This window comes from Pinus tabuliformis, chromosome 4_1 (genome assembly GCF_031772625.1).
Source record: "Pinus tabuliformis cultivar Carrire ecotype Pingquan chromosome 4_1, CPIR1, whole genome shotgun sequence".
NCBI lineage: Eukaryota > Viridiplantae > Streptophyta > Pinopsida > Pinales > Pinaceae > Pinus > Pinus tabuliformis.
This window is the reverse complement of record NC_142303.1, coordinates 261,517,994-261,532,746: the sequence shown is the minus strand read 5'-3', so window position 1 is coordinate 261,532,746 and position 14,753 is coordinate 261,517,994. Positions and strand designations below refer to the sequence as shown.

At 36.0% G+C, this 14,753-nt stretch overlaps 1 protein-coding gene and 1 pseudogene across 3 annotated transcripts; one reads left to right on the top strand and one right to left on the bottom strand.

The window, feature by feature from the left end:
* Positions 1 to 668: 668 nt before the first annotated feature.
* On the bottom strand, positions 669 to 13,917 carry LOC149175267 (UMP-CMP kinase 3-like). Of its 3 annotated transcripts, XM_089419573.1 has the most exons (12): positions 13,610 to 13,685; positions 12,623 to 12,685; positions 12,189 to 12,269; positions 11,353 to 11,433; positions 9,780 to 9,834; positions 4,701 to 4,818; positions 4,412 to 4,568; positions 2,763 to 2,843; positions 2,544 to 2,651; positions 1,995 to 2,063; positions 1,715 to 1,782; positions 669 to 1,043 (listed from the first exon to the last, which is right to left on the bottom strand). In XM_089419573.1, the coding sequence occupies exons 4-11, from the start codon at positions 11,398 to 11,400 to the stop codon at positions 1,747 to 1,749; spliced, it is 672 nt and encodes a 223-aa protein (XP_089275699.1). In that variant the 5' UTR covers positions 11,401 to 11,433; positions 12,189 to 12,269; positions 12,623 to 12,685; positions 13,610 to 13,685; the 3' UTR covers positions 669 to 1,043; positions 1,715 to 1,746. The 3 variants fall into 3 exon arrangements, with proteins under 3 accessions (XP_089275699.1, XP_089275698.1, XP_089275697.1); XM_089419572.1 differs by lacking the exon at positions 12,623 to 12,685 and having other exon boundaries at positions 12,189 to 12,311; positions 13,610 to 13,917; XM_089419571.1 differs by lacking the exon at positions 12,623 to 12,685 and having other exon boundaries at positions 13,610 to 13,917.
* On the top strand, positions 9,849 to 11,335 carry LOC149175268 (histone deacetylase complex subunit SAP18 pseudogene; annotated as a pseudogene).
* Positions 13,918 to 14,753: the final 836 nt, after the last annotated feature.

Here is a 14,753-nt window from a genome sequence, read left to right as displayed (position 1 = left end):
TCCTACTGGACATCTGCAATTACCTACTTCGCTGACATTCAAATTCGCTGGACAGCCAGGTGTGAATCCAAATTTAAATTCAAGTACCCATATAAAAATAAGGAAAATTCAGAAAGAAAAATAACAGTACACAAACTCTGCATGCGTGCGCGTATAGAACCATTCATATGCATATATGCATGCATTATATATTTTATTTGTAGGGAGGATTCATACAAGGGTTGGCCAACATTACAAAGTAAAATTTCTTGGGGAATATTAGGCACTTACAAAAATTTCAAAAAACAAGTCATAGAATTCACCGATTCCTGCCATTGAGTAGCCCACACCAAGTATTAGCCCAAACGTGTTCATCTTAGATATATGCAAACAAACCAAGTAAGATGGAAATTTGTTTTTGACCTTATCATTTCTAACTATTTCATTTGCATCCATCTCATGATCTTATTACCATCCTATTTGTGAAGATTACTGACCAAAATGGTCAGAAAAACAGTTTGAAACCACATTGAAAATATGTGCAAATTATCCGATTCATTTTCTCCTCTAATACTTCACTTAGTGACTTAACGATATGATTCACACGGTTACCTGCCTACCAACAATAATGATAACTCAGAATTTACTTCCAAGATAAGTTGAACAACTATGTTGCGGTAGACTTAATATGCAGAAAAGAAATGCCCTCCTACCAGGAGTGTTATCATAGATAAAAAAATTAGTAGATTATTTTCATCTCCTTTGCATCTCCATACAGAAGAAACAAAAGGACTAAAATACCTTCGTTCAATCCCGTAACAGACTATGAAGTTAGCCCCTTGTATAATAAGCACTGGAACAGGAACCAATATAAAGGCCTATGTAACACACCCGACAAGCCTTGTCATCTAAATGATTTCTAATAATCCTAACCTTAATTAGGTAGTAAAGACTTGTATATGGCCTACAGTCCAGACTACAAGGACTCGTACAATTTGCTACATAGCACGAAACAGCATAACGACATACTGCAGTAGCTTCGATATGCGATGACTCCAACCACCCTGCAATCCACAAGAAAGCAACTCAGTTCCAACAAAGGATTCATTACTTCCTAAGATGTCCTAAACTTATTCCAAACAGTTAACATGGTTAATATATTCTCTAAAATGTGAGGACACGTCTGCTAGGAAAGAAAAATAAAGCAAACTTTACTTCATTTTTTATCCAAGTATGTAAAAAGTTACTTTTCACCCCATTCATTTTAACAACTAGCACAACTACATACGCTGATTGGCATCATTTTTTTTATAAACCTATGTATCCACAGGATGCCATTTGTTATTTGAAAAATTGCATGGTAATTTCCATCCATTGATGTAGAGGAGCTGATGAGAATATGCCAGCATCTTTCATTTATGCCCATAAAATAAAGATATGGATTAAAAGAAAGATAACCTGCCAATTTTCATCAGGGTGACAGCTATTAGTGTAACAACTAGCATGTAGTTAACATGATCTTAGGCTTCATACAATGAACAGGCTTCATTGCTAAACCAAGAAAATATTTATAAATTACAAAACTGAGATATTTATAGACTACAAAAGCCATACAGACTGTACAGTTGCAAATTAATTCTTCTCAAAAGGGTGGCCTAGGATGTGCCTTTGCCAAGCTGCGTTACCCAGTGAAAATTGAAGCAAATGAACCAAACACGTAAGAATTGATTATTACCTTGTTATCAATAACGCCTATGATACTTGAATTCAATTGAGAGACCCAACTTTTACTTCCTCTTTTTCCTGTTAGCAATGCCACTATCAGAATAAAGAATTTTTATTGCAAAAGTATTTGTCTGTACTTCAGAATTCATTTGTAGAGCATGATAAGGAACTAATTCAGGACAAGATATGATAGTGTTTTACAACATGAAAACACTCGAGAAGAAATAAATGCCCACTCAAGAAAACAAAATAGAGAATCACTTGACAAGAAGAAATACTGAACAACGTACTTGAATGTAAGTTGCAAAAAGAAGTTTAATATTCTCAAAGATATCTTCCCTTGTCTTCACTGCATCGATCTGCATACGCTTGAAAAATAAATTAGTTCCCAAACTTAGCAAATGATTTGACGGAGCTAGAAACAACCTAAACAAGTTTTCCATATCCGCAAAATATCCCAACATATATGATCAGTATATGTAACATAAAATGGCAGATGGATGTGACTCAGATTTCAACCAAACAATAGAAGGAAACTAACAAATAATCACATTTAATATAAAATTAGCCAATAAAATGAATCAAACAGGGATGAAAGATGGACGGAAGTGGATAGCCTAGTGCAGGAAGCAAGAATTAAACTAACAATTTCAATGAACACATCAACTCCCAACTCCCAAGCTCTAACAAATATTTATTTGAAGTTTAAACTGTTTTAAATAAATATGTAACAGTCATACTGGTAAGCATATTACTTGCCAACCTGCCCCTACAAGTCATAATAACCAACATCTTATATACTCAACAGTTTGCATAAGAACCATAAAAATTGCTATCACCTTGCGGACCTTCCCCTTTGACTCGTAGTAATTGACAACTGGTAGACTTGATTCAGAAAAGACCCTGAAGCGCTTGGTTATTGTCTCTATATTGTCATCAACTCGGCCCTGAAAAACAATAAAATTTAATAAATAAAGTGAAACCATTCAGTTCTAAAAATAACTTATTTGATCATATATAAGTACAAAAAGAAAAGTGCAACTGCCTATTAAGCTTACTTGGTTCCTATTCAGAAGCCGCCTCAACATCTCTTCCTCGGGACAGTCAAAGAATAGAACAAAATCCGGTTGGATCCCTGTCTGCAAAATTATTTACATAGATACGGTCACTATTACAAAAGAACCACCTAGCTGTTTAGCATAAAAATCACCATTACAAACATATCAGTAGGTGAATTTTATTGACTTTTAAAGGCCAGCAATTCCCATGTGAACATGATTCACAATAATTTTGATTAAGTACATTTTTCATAATTATATGTATTTTTTTTATTGTACCATACACAAAGCAGATAGAACTATTGGCCAGTGATGGTCACGTTCCCAAATTTCACCCTGATTTCCTTGCTTTTCTGTGCATTCATTCTCCAACTATATATATGTATGCATCAGATTATTTAGACACTAACGTCTTTCAATGTTTACTCTGTGTTGTATACATGCACGAAGAACGTTTCCAAAAAACATCTACGAAAAGGAATAGTGTGATGATTGAATGGTCTCGAATCTTCCTACATAATGCTCTGGTTCAAGAGAAGACTCTGTACTTGAATTTGTCCTTTCAAACTGAAATTCGATGAATTCTTTAATAAAAAGAGTTTCTTATAGGTATTTATAGAGCATCATCAAACATCACAGAGATGTGACAAAGGCCAGTAAAGGTCAAATAAATGGCCATGCGAGTGAAATTGTCACAAATAAAGCAAACGAGGAAAACAATAAATCTAGCCATCTTGTTGTACTTGTAACCTAATGTTACATTCAGTGTAGAAATATAATTTACCCTCATTACTTAAAAATCTTCGAAATGTTTACAAGAACAAGAACCAATATACAACACATACCTAACTACAGTCCACACCCAAGATTCTTGTACCCATAACAATCCCCACCAATACAGACCTCACAATACAACCATGAGCATACACAGGTGACAGAACTGATAGAAGCAGCAGCAAGGCGAATCAAAATATCAACATGGCATTTCAACAATATTTCCTAGATAAGTTATCGGGACAGATGACATTGGTTCTGAATAATGTATTTGTATAGTTGCCACCATTGGTGTTGGAGTAGCAGGAAGCCCTTCTACAAATATATGGCAAAGGTGCTTTATGGCCTTGTAAGACACACCTCCAAGCTTGTTCCACGCTTGAACAAAAGACACAGGCTGGGGTTTATAAATCTCACTGATTAAAATGTGTAAATCTATTTGGAAATCTCAATCTTCCTTGGGGTGGCATCTTATGCTCCACAAAGGTTTGGCCGTCAGTACTAAGCTTTCAAAAATGGGTTACAAATGTTGCATGCACGCTTTGTGATAAAATTGAAATCAATATGCATGTCTTCAGGAGATGCCCATTTCAATCTTCCTCGGATTAGTAACTTTTCCATTAAAATGTTGTGTTTTAACTTTTAAAGCAATTCATTCCATTGGAACATTCTCCTATTTTAAAGATTCCCTCTGTGTTCTAGGAAAATGGGGTGATCATTCATGTTATATAGAAAATAAGATAGATTCTTGCCACATTAATATCTGTTTTGATGTTTAGAAAGCAGTTTCAATTAGAAAGAACATGCATGCAATTTATATTGTAATTCAAAATCTAAGTTATCCAAGATTGAGTTCACGGTTCATGTGTACTTACAACATTTTCAAATGCTGCACGGTTCTCTTCATTTCGAGGAAACCCATCAATCAAAAATTTATCATTCTCACTTTCATGCATTGCCTTCTGTAAGAGCTTAACCGTCACTTCTGAGGGAACAATCTTTCCTTCCTTTATCATATTCTCAATCATTGTTCTGAGACATGAACCAAATGTGCTCAGCTCACCAAGAAATGGATGTGATATGATTCAACATCTTCTAATCAATATCTAGATTAAACCCAAAGCTGTAATAGATCTTGGAAACTGAAAAAAAATACAAGTATACCCATTTTCTGAGCCTGATTTAATCTCAGCACGCAGAAGATCCCCAGCACTTAGGTGTGTAAATCCAAAATTTTCAACAATCTTTTCGCACTGAGTACCCTTTCCACTTCCTGGCCCACCTGAAAAGAGAAGATGCAAACCAACCACAATAGACTAGATTTATATAGCCTTTAAAAAATAAAACACTGTGACCATGAGTCACTCAAGATTTTGCAAAACATGAGACTACAATGTATTTCATGTGACACATAAAACAACTGCAATAACAAACCATTATGTAAATGATGCTAGAAAGTGATTATCCTGTAAAGCACCGGGAATTTTTCAGGGGATGCTTGAATTTGATTTATGGTTCACTGCATCAGATGTTTTGGGTCCTCTTGTTTGAGTGTTCTCATCACCTTTAGTTCATGCTGTTCCAGATTTATAAAATTCAAGTTCAGTTCAGTTCTACTTTTGAGTTGCTTCTCTATTTATAATTTACTTCCAGTTTTAGGAAAAGAGCAATAGATAGGTTTTAGAGGGATATGGCACAAATCACAAGGAGAGCTGCATATAGCCTACTCCAATCTCAGTTCAGTTCTATAGAAGGCCAGCCATTCATATGCATGCAGGCTGGGCACTCTAACCAAAGCATTAGAGTTAGGGTTGTTGTTAGTGTACAACACTGACTGCCTCCTCTATAAAGAAAGGCAATGTCTCCATTGTTATTCAGACAGTTATAGAGAGCAATGAGTGACTACAGTTCAAATTTGAAGCTTCCTGTATTTCCAATTTTCAGAGTAAAATAATAGTGATGCAATTTGAGTTAAGTATGTTGTACTTGCTATTATAATTATCTGTTTGATGTGTTTCGGATCCTAGTAAAAAACAGATTGCAGTTTTAATGGTACTTAGCACTTGTGTTAATGCTCATGCTCAACATAAGCCAGGGTAGTTTCTCCGGTTGAAGCTGATCTGTGCTGGTAATTGGCACATGTGGACCAAAGAAGGGTTGAAAGGGACTTGACAACCCCGATCTTCCAATGATTGGAAACTAATTTTGACAAGAGATAGGTGATCTACACCTATGGTTAGTTACAGATCTGATTTTCGTGTTGACTGATTTGTTCCTAAGGTTGTTCTGTTATAGATGCATTTCTTGAAGAATTTCAGCTGCTGCTGGAGACGAGGCTCATATAAGTTTATGGGAGTGAGTTTCAATACGTTGAACAATGTGTTTGAGATGGGGCAGTTAGAAGGTATCAGGAAGGGCTCACTGTGACATGATGGGCGATTGCATCACAATGCACTTCCTACTTCCTACTTCCTCATGAAAATAAAATTTTGAAGTTTTGATGGTAATTTGTGCTTTGTTAATATAAAGTAAATAGGTTATGTCTGATTGCTATGATTGTTGCCATGTGCTGAGAATTTCAACACCTGTTATAGAATTTCAGATGCTGCAGGAGACGAGGCTCATATTCAAGTTTATGGGAGTGAGTTTCAACCCCAAGTTGAGATTCCCAACAATGAACCAATGTATTCTGAGATGGGGCAGTTAGAAGGTATCAGGAAGAGTTCACTGCAATGGAAGGAATCAGGTAGGGCTCACTGTGCACTTCCTACTTCACTGTGAGCCATACAACCATTATCAGGAAGGTTCAATATCAAGAGAATCAGGTGGGCAGCAGATTTCCAGGATAAGCAACTAGAATGCAACACAAAAGCATCAAAGATATCGCAACTTAGGGACAAGCTGATAAATACAAGCATGAATGAAGAAGTTGACCCACCCCGAGGAGGTTACCCAACTAAGTAGTTCAAGGATCCACTTAGGAAAAGAATATTGTAGGTGCCCATTATCTCCTCTTTTATGCTCTTCCTACGCATCCCTGCTGTTGGTATTCCATCTTTCATAATATTGCAAGTGTTTCACAATGATGTAAATTCACCCCACAGACCATTTAGGCACAACAGTTGCAAAAGGTTATTTTCTGTTGATCTTTAGCTTCTTCAGAAAGATCAATATTCAGTATCCCAAGGTGGTCCCTGGAGTTTTGATAGAGATGGGCTTTTAGTGAAGTAATGATGTGAAGGTTTTGATCTGCTGGAGTATGTGAATCTGGCAATCTAAAGAAGGCCCAAAGTGGACCCACTAACTAGACAAACAGCTTTAGATGTAAACCAAAGAAGGCAACCAAAAGAGTCAGACAAATCCCAGTAATGGGCAAAGAGAAAAGCCCACAAATCTGAAGGGAAAATAAAACAAAAGAAGGTCCTTGTAGCTCAAAGGAGAAGGCTCAGAAGGACAACCTTGATGAAAAATTCAAAGACTCCAGAAACATGCATACCTTCCATGCTTTGCTAAATCACTTCATATGAAGCAACCAAAAGAAGCATCTGCTGGACAACCCAAGGAATCCAAAGAAAACCTGGGCCACATTCCAGTAGGCCTGTAACTTTAAGGTTATCTCAGCAATACCCCATCAGAAAAATGTAAGAAGTAGTCTCCTAGACAGTCCAGTGAGTTCTTGAGACAGAGAAGAGCAAAGACTGATTGAAAAGGAGGGACAAAAAGCTGGAAAAATAGATGAACCAACCATTCTCAATTGATGAAAATGATCAGAATACAGAAAAGCAACAAACAACAGATATAGAAAAGGATACCAATACAGGCCTACAAGCGTAGATTCAAGAATTAAACATTCCCTCAGAATAGAAAAAAATCAATGAAAACTGGGATTTCTCCCTCAAGAGAGGTAGCTAATAAAAGTCACAAATGAGAAATAAAGCGACTTCACAAATCTGACAAGTCTGATTCTGATAAGGAGTTGTACCACCACAAAAGTTTTGGAAATCAAAATTCTGATCTACACTTAGATCCCTATATAACCTTCTCGAGGAAGATGGATTAAAGTCAAAAAGAAAAGGAGAAAAGGTTGGATCAAGGATAATTTTCCTCATTAGTAATTACTAATTGACACTATTTCTTAAGTGTAATTGATTTGTATCTTAATAAGGAATGATCGGATGTGAATTTCCTTTTATAAAATGGTCTATAAGGTCAATTCAAAGGTGATGGCAACCAAATGAAACACATTCTCCCTAAAATCATTTTGGAAACCTAGTGGGGACTTGTTTAAGGTCAGCACGTATAGGATAGCAACACAAAAGTATATTGGTTTGGAGAATTATATATCTGGATATCATGAGCTCAAGTGCATTTTCACAAACAGAAACATAGTAAAAGGCTGCAATTTGGTTTCTGCCTTCCTGGAGAAAAGCTGGCCTACCCAAGTGCCAAGTTAGCAACTTGACTTAGATAAGGCAGCCAGGAAAGCTCTCTTTTAGAAGTTTATTGGTTTGGATAATTATATATCATGAGCTGAAGTAAATTTTCACAAAGAGAAATCTAGTAAAATTAAGGCTCCACAATTTGGTTTTTTAACTAAATAAACATAGAGATAGTCAAACAGCAATTGTTTTGGGAGTTCAAATGCAGATCTTTGGAACGAAACTTGGAGGTTAGCTAGGTGCCATTTCAAGAAGCTCTGCAAAATACTTGGGACATAGAACCCTGTGCCTACTGGATAAGGCAGACAGAATGGATGCTTAGGGAAAAGATCAAGAAGGATGTCAAGATAGCAATAAAGTTAAACCAGAAGATGCAAACCAACTTGTAGACATATTGGTTAGCTTTAAATCCTCTGCAGAGATGGAACAAAAACTTTGAATTAAAATGGTCATCTTATAGCAGAATATGGCCTGCTCTTTGCTTCATTTCATTGGCAAAGAATTTCATCTAGGGACAAATTGGATGACTCATCAAGTGATCCAAAATGGATCAATGTATATAATTTGTCATCTATCTTCATACTTTTTGGGTGGAAAAAATGGAGTATACTTGCAAAGTGAGCCTCAAACTAGCTTTGGAAGGTTTGGTCATTTGGGGTCAGAAACCTTTCAAAGCTACTTTGAGTCATCAAATGACATTTTTTAAGTTTCACTTTGCAAGCATAACTCCTGGCCCTTGTACTACACACTGAAAGATTGCCAACAATGTGAAAATCACCTCAAGCAGAGTTCGTACATGGAATTCATGCCACCCACAAGTTGACCTACCTTGTTGACCACCATAGCACCAAGTATATGCCTCAGCCCCCATTACTAACACATGGGGCTAGTCATATGTAGACATTCAAGAAATTCTAGAGGATCCAAAACCCTAATACAAATTGGGAGTTGAGACATGCAAAAACCTTGATGCTAACCCTAGATGGCTATCTGGTTTTGTTAAATACTAGGTCACTAGGAAGACAAGGGATACCATTCATTCAGTATTGTTATAGTTCCAACTGAGAAGGGCATCTAGGAGTGGGATATTGAAGCATAACAAAGGATACAGAAGATTCTATAGCAGCCATTTAAGCTTTCACAATATCCCTTTCATAACTGACTAAAAAAAAAATAGGCCTCATCTTCTGTCTGGGTTATCTATCATATTGGGCTCCCTAGGTCACATATTGTGTTTATTTGTGTGAATGCGCGTTCATTATCTGTTCTTTCATTTCAGTTTATTTCCATAAGTGTGAGCATTAAACTGATAATAACAAATCTGAGATCTAAGGCAATAAACAGCAAATAAAATATTTCAGAATATTGTATGATATGTTGGAACAAACCATTCCAGTAAAATATCCACAGAAATTTACCAGTCAGCAAGCTGGTAGGAGTATGTGGGGTCTGTGATCAAATTAACCAGTATCTCCATAAGGGACTTTCCTTCATAAAAAGTTTCAAGATGCAAGTACATTGTTCAATCTAGCAGAAGTTTCTACATTTTGATTGGTCTTGACTATGCAGCTTCAGCCAGAATGATTCGATTGGTATACAGGTTATATATCCCTTGACACATCAAAAATAAATTCCTAAAAGGCAAATTAACCAAACAAAAATAAAATCTCCTCCAAATACTGAAGTTGCCAAAAAGACTGAAGTGTAACTGAATTATCATATGACATTTAACAAATCAATAACAAACATCAAAAATAATTTCGACAAGATTTTAGGAAAGAATTTAGACAATATCAATGCTTACCCAAAACAAAAACAACATGGAGCTTTTTCTCCTCAGACACAACTCCATTATCCTTCTGCACTCGATAACATAGTCAACATTTAGTAAGCTTTAAAACTCTTTTTTTTTTCTTCAACTTTGACAATAGAAAATTGTTCCTAGACCAACAAAACCTGGCACTTATTTCAGAAACATTATTCCCTAGATTGATATTTTAGTAGATCAGGAAATAACATGACTAAGAGTAACTACTACCATACTCACCAAATCCAAATTATCATGACACGGATACAGATATCATTATGGATGAACTTACTTGAACACATGATCTAGATAGCAGATATGACATATCTAAAGAGCTTATGAAAATTATATGGAAAACAAATAGTATGAAGCGTAGAAGACATCCTCATATCCTTGCTCATAAAAATATTCCCAAATATTATAGTTAAACATCGCTCCTCCCAAAAGAACACTCAAATATCCTTGAAAATCCTTCTTCCACGGTAGGCCACTTTAGGAAAAAGGCACAGTTTGCTGAAAAATGCTTTCGCCGCTATCTCAGATGGTGAAAAATGGTCTCCTAAAGTCTTTTATTCATTTATTTCAGTTATCATTTACTTTTATGTTTTGAGATTTCTTTGTATCAATAGTGAGATGGCATCCCAAATAAATCTAGATGTATCCAGAATGGATCCTGGACATGTCCACCTTTATCCCAATCAGCAACAGATCTTTGGTGTTTCCTTAAAAAATTAGGATCCAAATTGGATCAATCAGAATATGAAGAACAACGGGTTTGGGTTTTGGTTTTGTGGCATCCTTCTCTTATACAATTGATTGAAATCCCATCGACATCAATGGCAGATGCACAGAACAGGCCTGTAAGGGCTCCAGCTCCCCAGGCCCAAGCTCCCCCTGACCCTTTGCAACCACCGCCCCTGGTTGATCATGGGAAGACTTGTTCAATGTTACTACAGGTTTTTAGTATTTACCAAGATTGGAAATCATCATACTGCAAAGGACTTTGCCATTAGAGGCGAAGAGCCAAAAGATGGAACTGCAGATTTACCCATGGAGTGATGCTTCACTTCAAGAGCTAACAGCTCTGGTAAAAGAGGTCACACCAGCAGCAAGAGAACAGATGCAAAACTATCATTTGCATTTATGAATCCTGACAGACAAGGCCGTCATGTGATTAGACAGGTTGGGGTGACCTATGCATGTCCAAATGCAAGTCAGCCAGTTGATGGCAATAAGGCACTTGCAGATCTCAGGTTTCAGACGGGTGATTTCTTGGATGCGGCAATACTTACTTGAAGCACCTTCATAAATTGAAAATGAATCTTGGACATGTTTCGAATTTAATAGTTGGAAACTTGTTTTGAACTTCACATTTACCATCTAGCATGTCATGTTTGGCTACGTATGATTTAGTGCAGGGATGGATGTCAACATGTTGTAGATCCGCAATATTCCAATCCAATGATTTTGGCTTTTGATAGCTTCTGAGTTTAAAAATCATGCTGGTTTTATGAAGAAATACAAGAAAATATTAAAAAAAATGAAGAGAAACATTATCCTGAAATAATACCTTTTCCAATACTGCAGCTGTAGGAGCTTCTGCCATCTCAGTGGCCATGAAGTTTGACTTAGAATGGAACCAAAATTGTGCCTGCAAAAAGACAAATTTGTAAAAATCAGAGATCAAAGAAGGAACCAATTGTAGTACAAGAAAGTTGGTGCATAGCACTCTTAATACTAGACTCTAGTAAAGCAAAATCCAGTGTATTTAATTCAATCAAATATGCTAAGAATATTATGTTATCAGGCAAAAATGCAGCAGATCAACAGGGATGCCAAGAACATCCATTCACAATAATGCCAACACCAATCACAGAAATTTCGTGAGCTTTTAGTTTCAAGGTGTGGCTGTTTGCTGTTAATAATCCAAAAATGATAGGATGCCAGCATATGTTTCTCTCTTGGTCCACAGCCAGGAAAAAGGTGATTAAGCTTTGAAGATTAAGCATCATGATGATAGCTAAATATTAACAAGAAATCTCAAATATAAGTGTTAAGTATACAGTATATTTTACAAGAGACAGATAAAGCATTCTCAAGTTTGAATAAACTACATCTGATGGGCAATTCTACACAAAAAGAGGATTGCTTGACAAAATTGAAAAGAAATATTTCCAGTGCACTGTTTTAACTTTTTATCATTACAACAGTTACAGTTTCAAATAGTAAACTGTAATATCACTAATGTTTGAGAAGACTGAATCAAAAAATCTTCAGTGTGAGCTGTTTCAAATCCATCTAGGGGGTGCAGTTTCAAATCCAAACATTTGCCAGTATCAAGATCTAAATTAGCATCTGCCACCCAAAATTCAAATGATCTAAATCGTAAGGGCTTGAAGACAAAACCTGGCTTCTGTATGCAGAATTGCTGTCTTCACCTGCCAGAATATAGCTGCCAAAGATTTCAAGTATGGCTGCCTTTTTTTCCTGCAAGTGATTTTTCAGCGCATTTCAAAACCAGTGCAAATCCTGTAACAAGAACCCTAGAAGTTTGAAAATCGTTCACATCCCAAGACACAAATCCTCATGCACAAAATCAAGTCAAATTCTATGATCTCAATATATTTGAGAAACCCGATTGTGGGGCCGTGCCTGTACATTGGGTTAGCTTAAAACAACGGCCAGGAATATTGAGTAAAAACATCAACTGTGACATCCAAAAGTCGTTCAATTAATGTCTATTAAAATGCATGTTGTTTCTAAATGAAAAAAGAAGAAAGTCTTTCAATTCTAAGATCTCAAGGAATAACAGGAAACAAAATAAGGGACCGGGCTTATACAAGAGATTAGCTCCAGATAATAGCCAGGGATTTCTTCATTTTAAATGAAAACGTCAGCAACACCTAAATATAGAAAAAGGGTACATGATATAAATTACCAGCGGTTGATCTACAGAACGCAAACACATTAGAGGCAAAATGCTACACCGTATCTGACATATAGCTCAGAAGTAGACACATATAAGCATAGAAGCTATTGACCTAAATACATAGCTAAATCCATAGAGTTATCCCTACCTACCCTGATAAAAACAGTGGTTATACTCAAAATAAGAAACCTCCCACATGGATATGGATCCAGACCAGGGCCATGGCTTAGGACAACTACCATCCAAAGCAATTAGCACACTTTGCCCACAAACAGCATAACGCCTAAGAATAATTATGAAGGTCCAAAGAAATCTCTCAATGGAATCAAATACAACATCAATGTATGAATTAATGCAGTAATTGGTGCAGTTCCAACCTCTTATCACAACATTTAAAAAGAACAGATGGCACATTGCCACGGGATGAAATACTACATTCCCATATTAGAAGATAGGAAGGGGAAGTGAGTGGAGTTGGGTTTTGTAAATCGGCCAACATAAAACCAACCCAATTCAATAACAGCCAAATTGGTATACCTGACTTCACAACAGAAACAGAAGCTAAATCATGTAATCTTCAGGCCAAGGTCCCAAATATGTATTTCAGCAATCTGACCCTAAAACTAAGAGAAATAAACTACAGATAACACAAACAGAGAAACCCATCTTAGTATACCAGTCGGCCAGAGCTTATTGTCCCAGGATTCAAATCTAGAGCATGGGTAATCCAGACTCCACGCATCATGCCAGATCCATTGACTATAACATGAGTTTAAGCTAATGTACCAAATAATACCCAGTAGGCAGCTTTCAAATCGCAGTTTAGATCTATCTATGCCAGATTCTCCATTGTACACGACCAAAAACATAACGAAAACAAAAATAATTGCATATTTACCTGATTTGTAATTGAAAAGGCAGAATATGGAAAACGGACACCAGATGAAACCGGGAAGAGATTGGATCTCGACAACGTCCGTAATCTCAGACGATGCCAGCCTCCCATGCTCGGAATGGCTGGCCTTCACTTGTATTTATATTGAACCCCATACCCACACCCCGTCAAGTAAGCAACCTTTTCTGTAACAGTTCATTTGGGATTTTCTCTATGGTGCGTAATCTTCGGAAGAATTTCGGAATTTCGGAATTTGCACTTCAAATATTAATAATAATACAGGATGATTGTGAGGTAGAGAAAAATTGGCGGGTGGATCAAGGACAAAGAAAATTACCCAGTAGTTTAGGGTTCTTAATAAGTTTTTGGTTTACCCAATCCTCTTTACTATACACGCAATGCAATTAATCGATTTTTAGATTATTAAATTATACGCTTCTTTATTTTAAAAAAATTATTTCTCTAAATTTTATATTATATATATTTATAACAGATTACGTTATAAGTTATATAAGAGATTATGTTACAAGTTATTTTGGAATTATTTATATCTGTAATTTATTAGTTTTTACAATTTTAAATTTAGTTTTCAAATTTTATTTTGTAAGTTATATATATATATATATTGTGGGAGGGGTTTATGTATATGGGAGAATAGTGGCTATTTTATTTTTTTAGTTATATATACAGTCGGTGGGGTTTATGGATATTGGAGAGTAGTGGCTATTATTACGTTACTCGCAAGAACTCAACTAATTGAGCTAACATTATATTATTGTATGGGGGTTATGGATATGAGAGAGTAGTGGCCAAACCAATTGAGCTAACCCTCTATTATTGCATTGGGTTTATGGATATCAGAGAGTAATGTCCATTATTACGCTCACAAAAATATCTAGATAGTTCCACCTGAAAGGATCACATTCTATTGGCTCAATAGCAAAACTTAACTTAGAGAAAGTCCAGGAGAATTGACCCCTTGACCTCTCATTAGCAAAGTACTTTAGCCATAGGAAACCAACAAATTGAACAAACCCTCAAAATTAAATAATATATCATTTTACCATTATTTTAAATAATTATTAAAAAAATTATATATACAAAGAGATTTTTACGATATAAATTATATAAAAGAATATGTTATAAG

Coding starts and splice junctions, on each gene's coding strand:
- LOC149175267 (XM_089419571.1), bottom strand. CDS start 13,717: ATGGGAGGCTGGCATCGTCTGAGATTACGGACGTTGTCGAGATCCAAT. Junction 2,064..2,543: donor CAAAGGGGAAGGTCCGCAAG/GTGATAGCAATT, acceptor AAGCGTATGCAG/ATCGATGCAGTGAAGACAAG. Junction 1,783..1,994: donor TTTTTGCAACTTACATTCAA/GTACGTTGTTCA, acceptor CATTGCTAACAG/GAAAAAGAGGAAGTAAAAGT.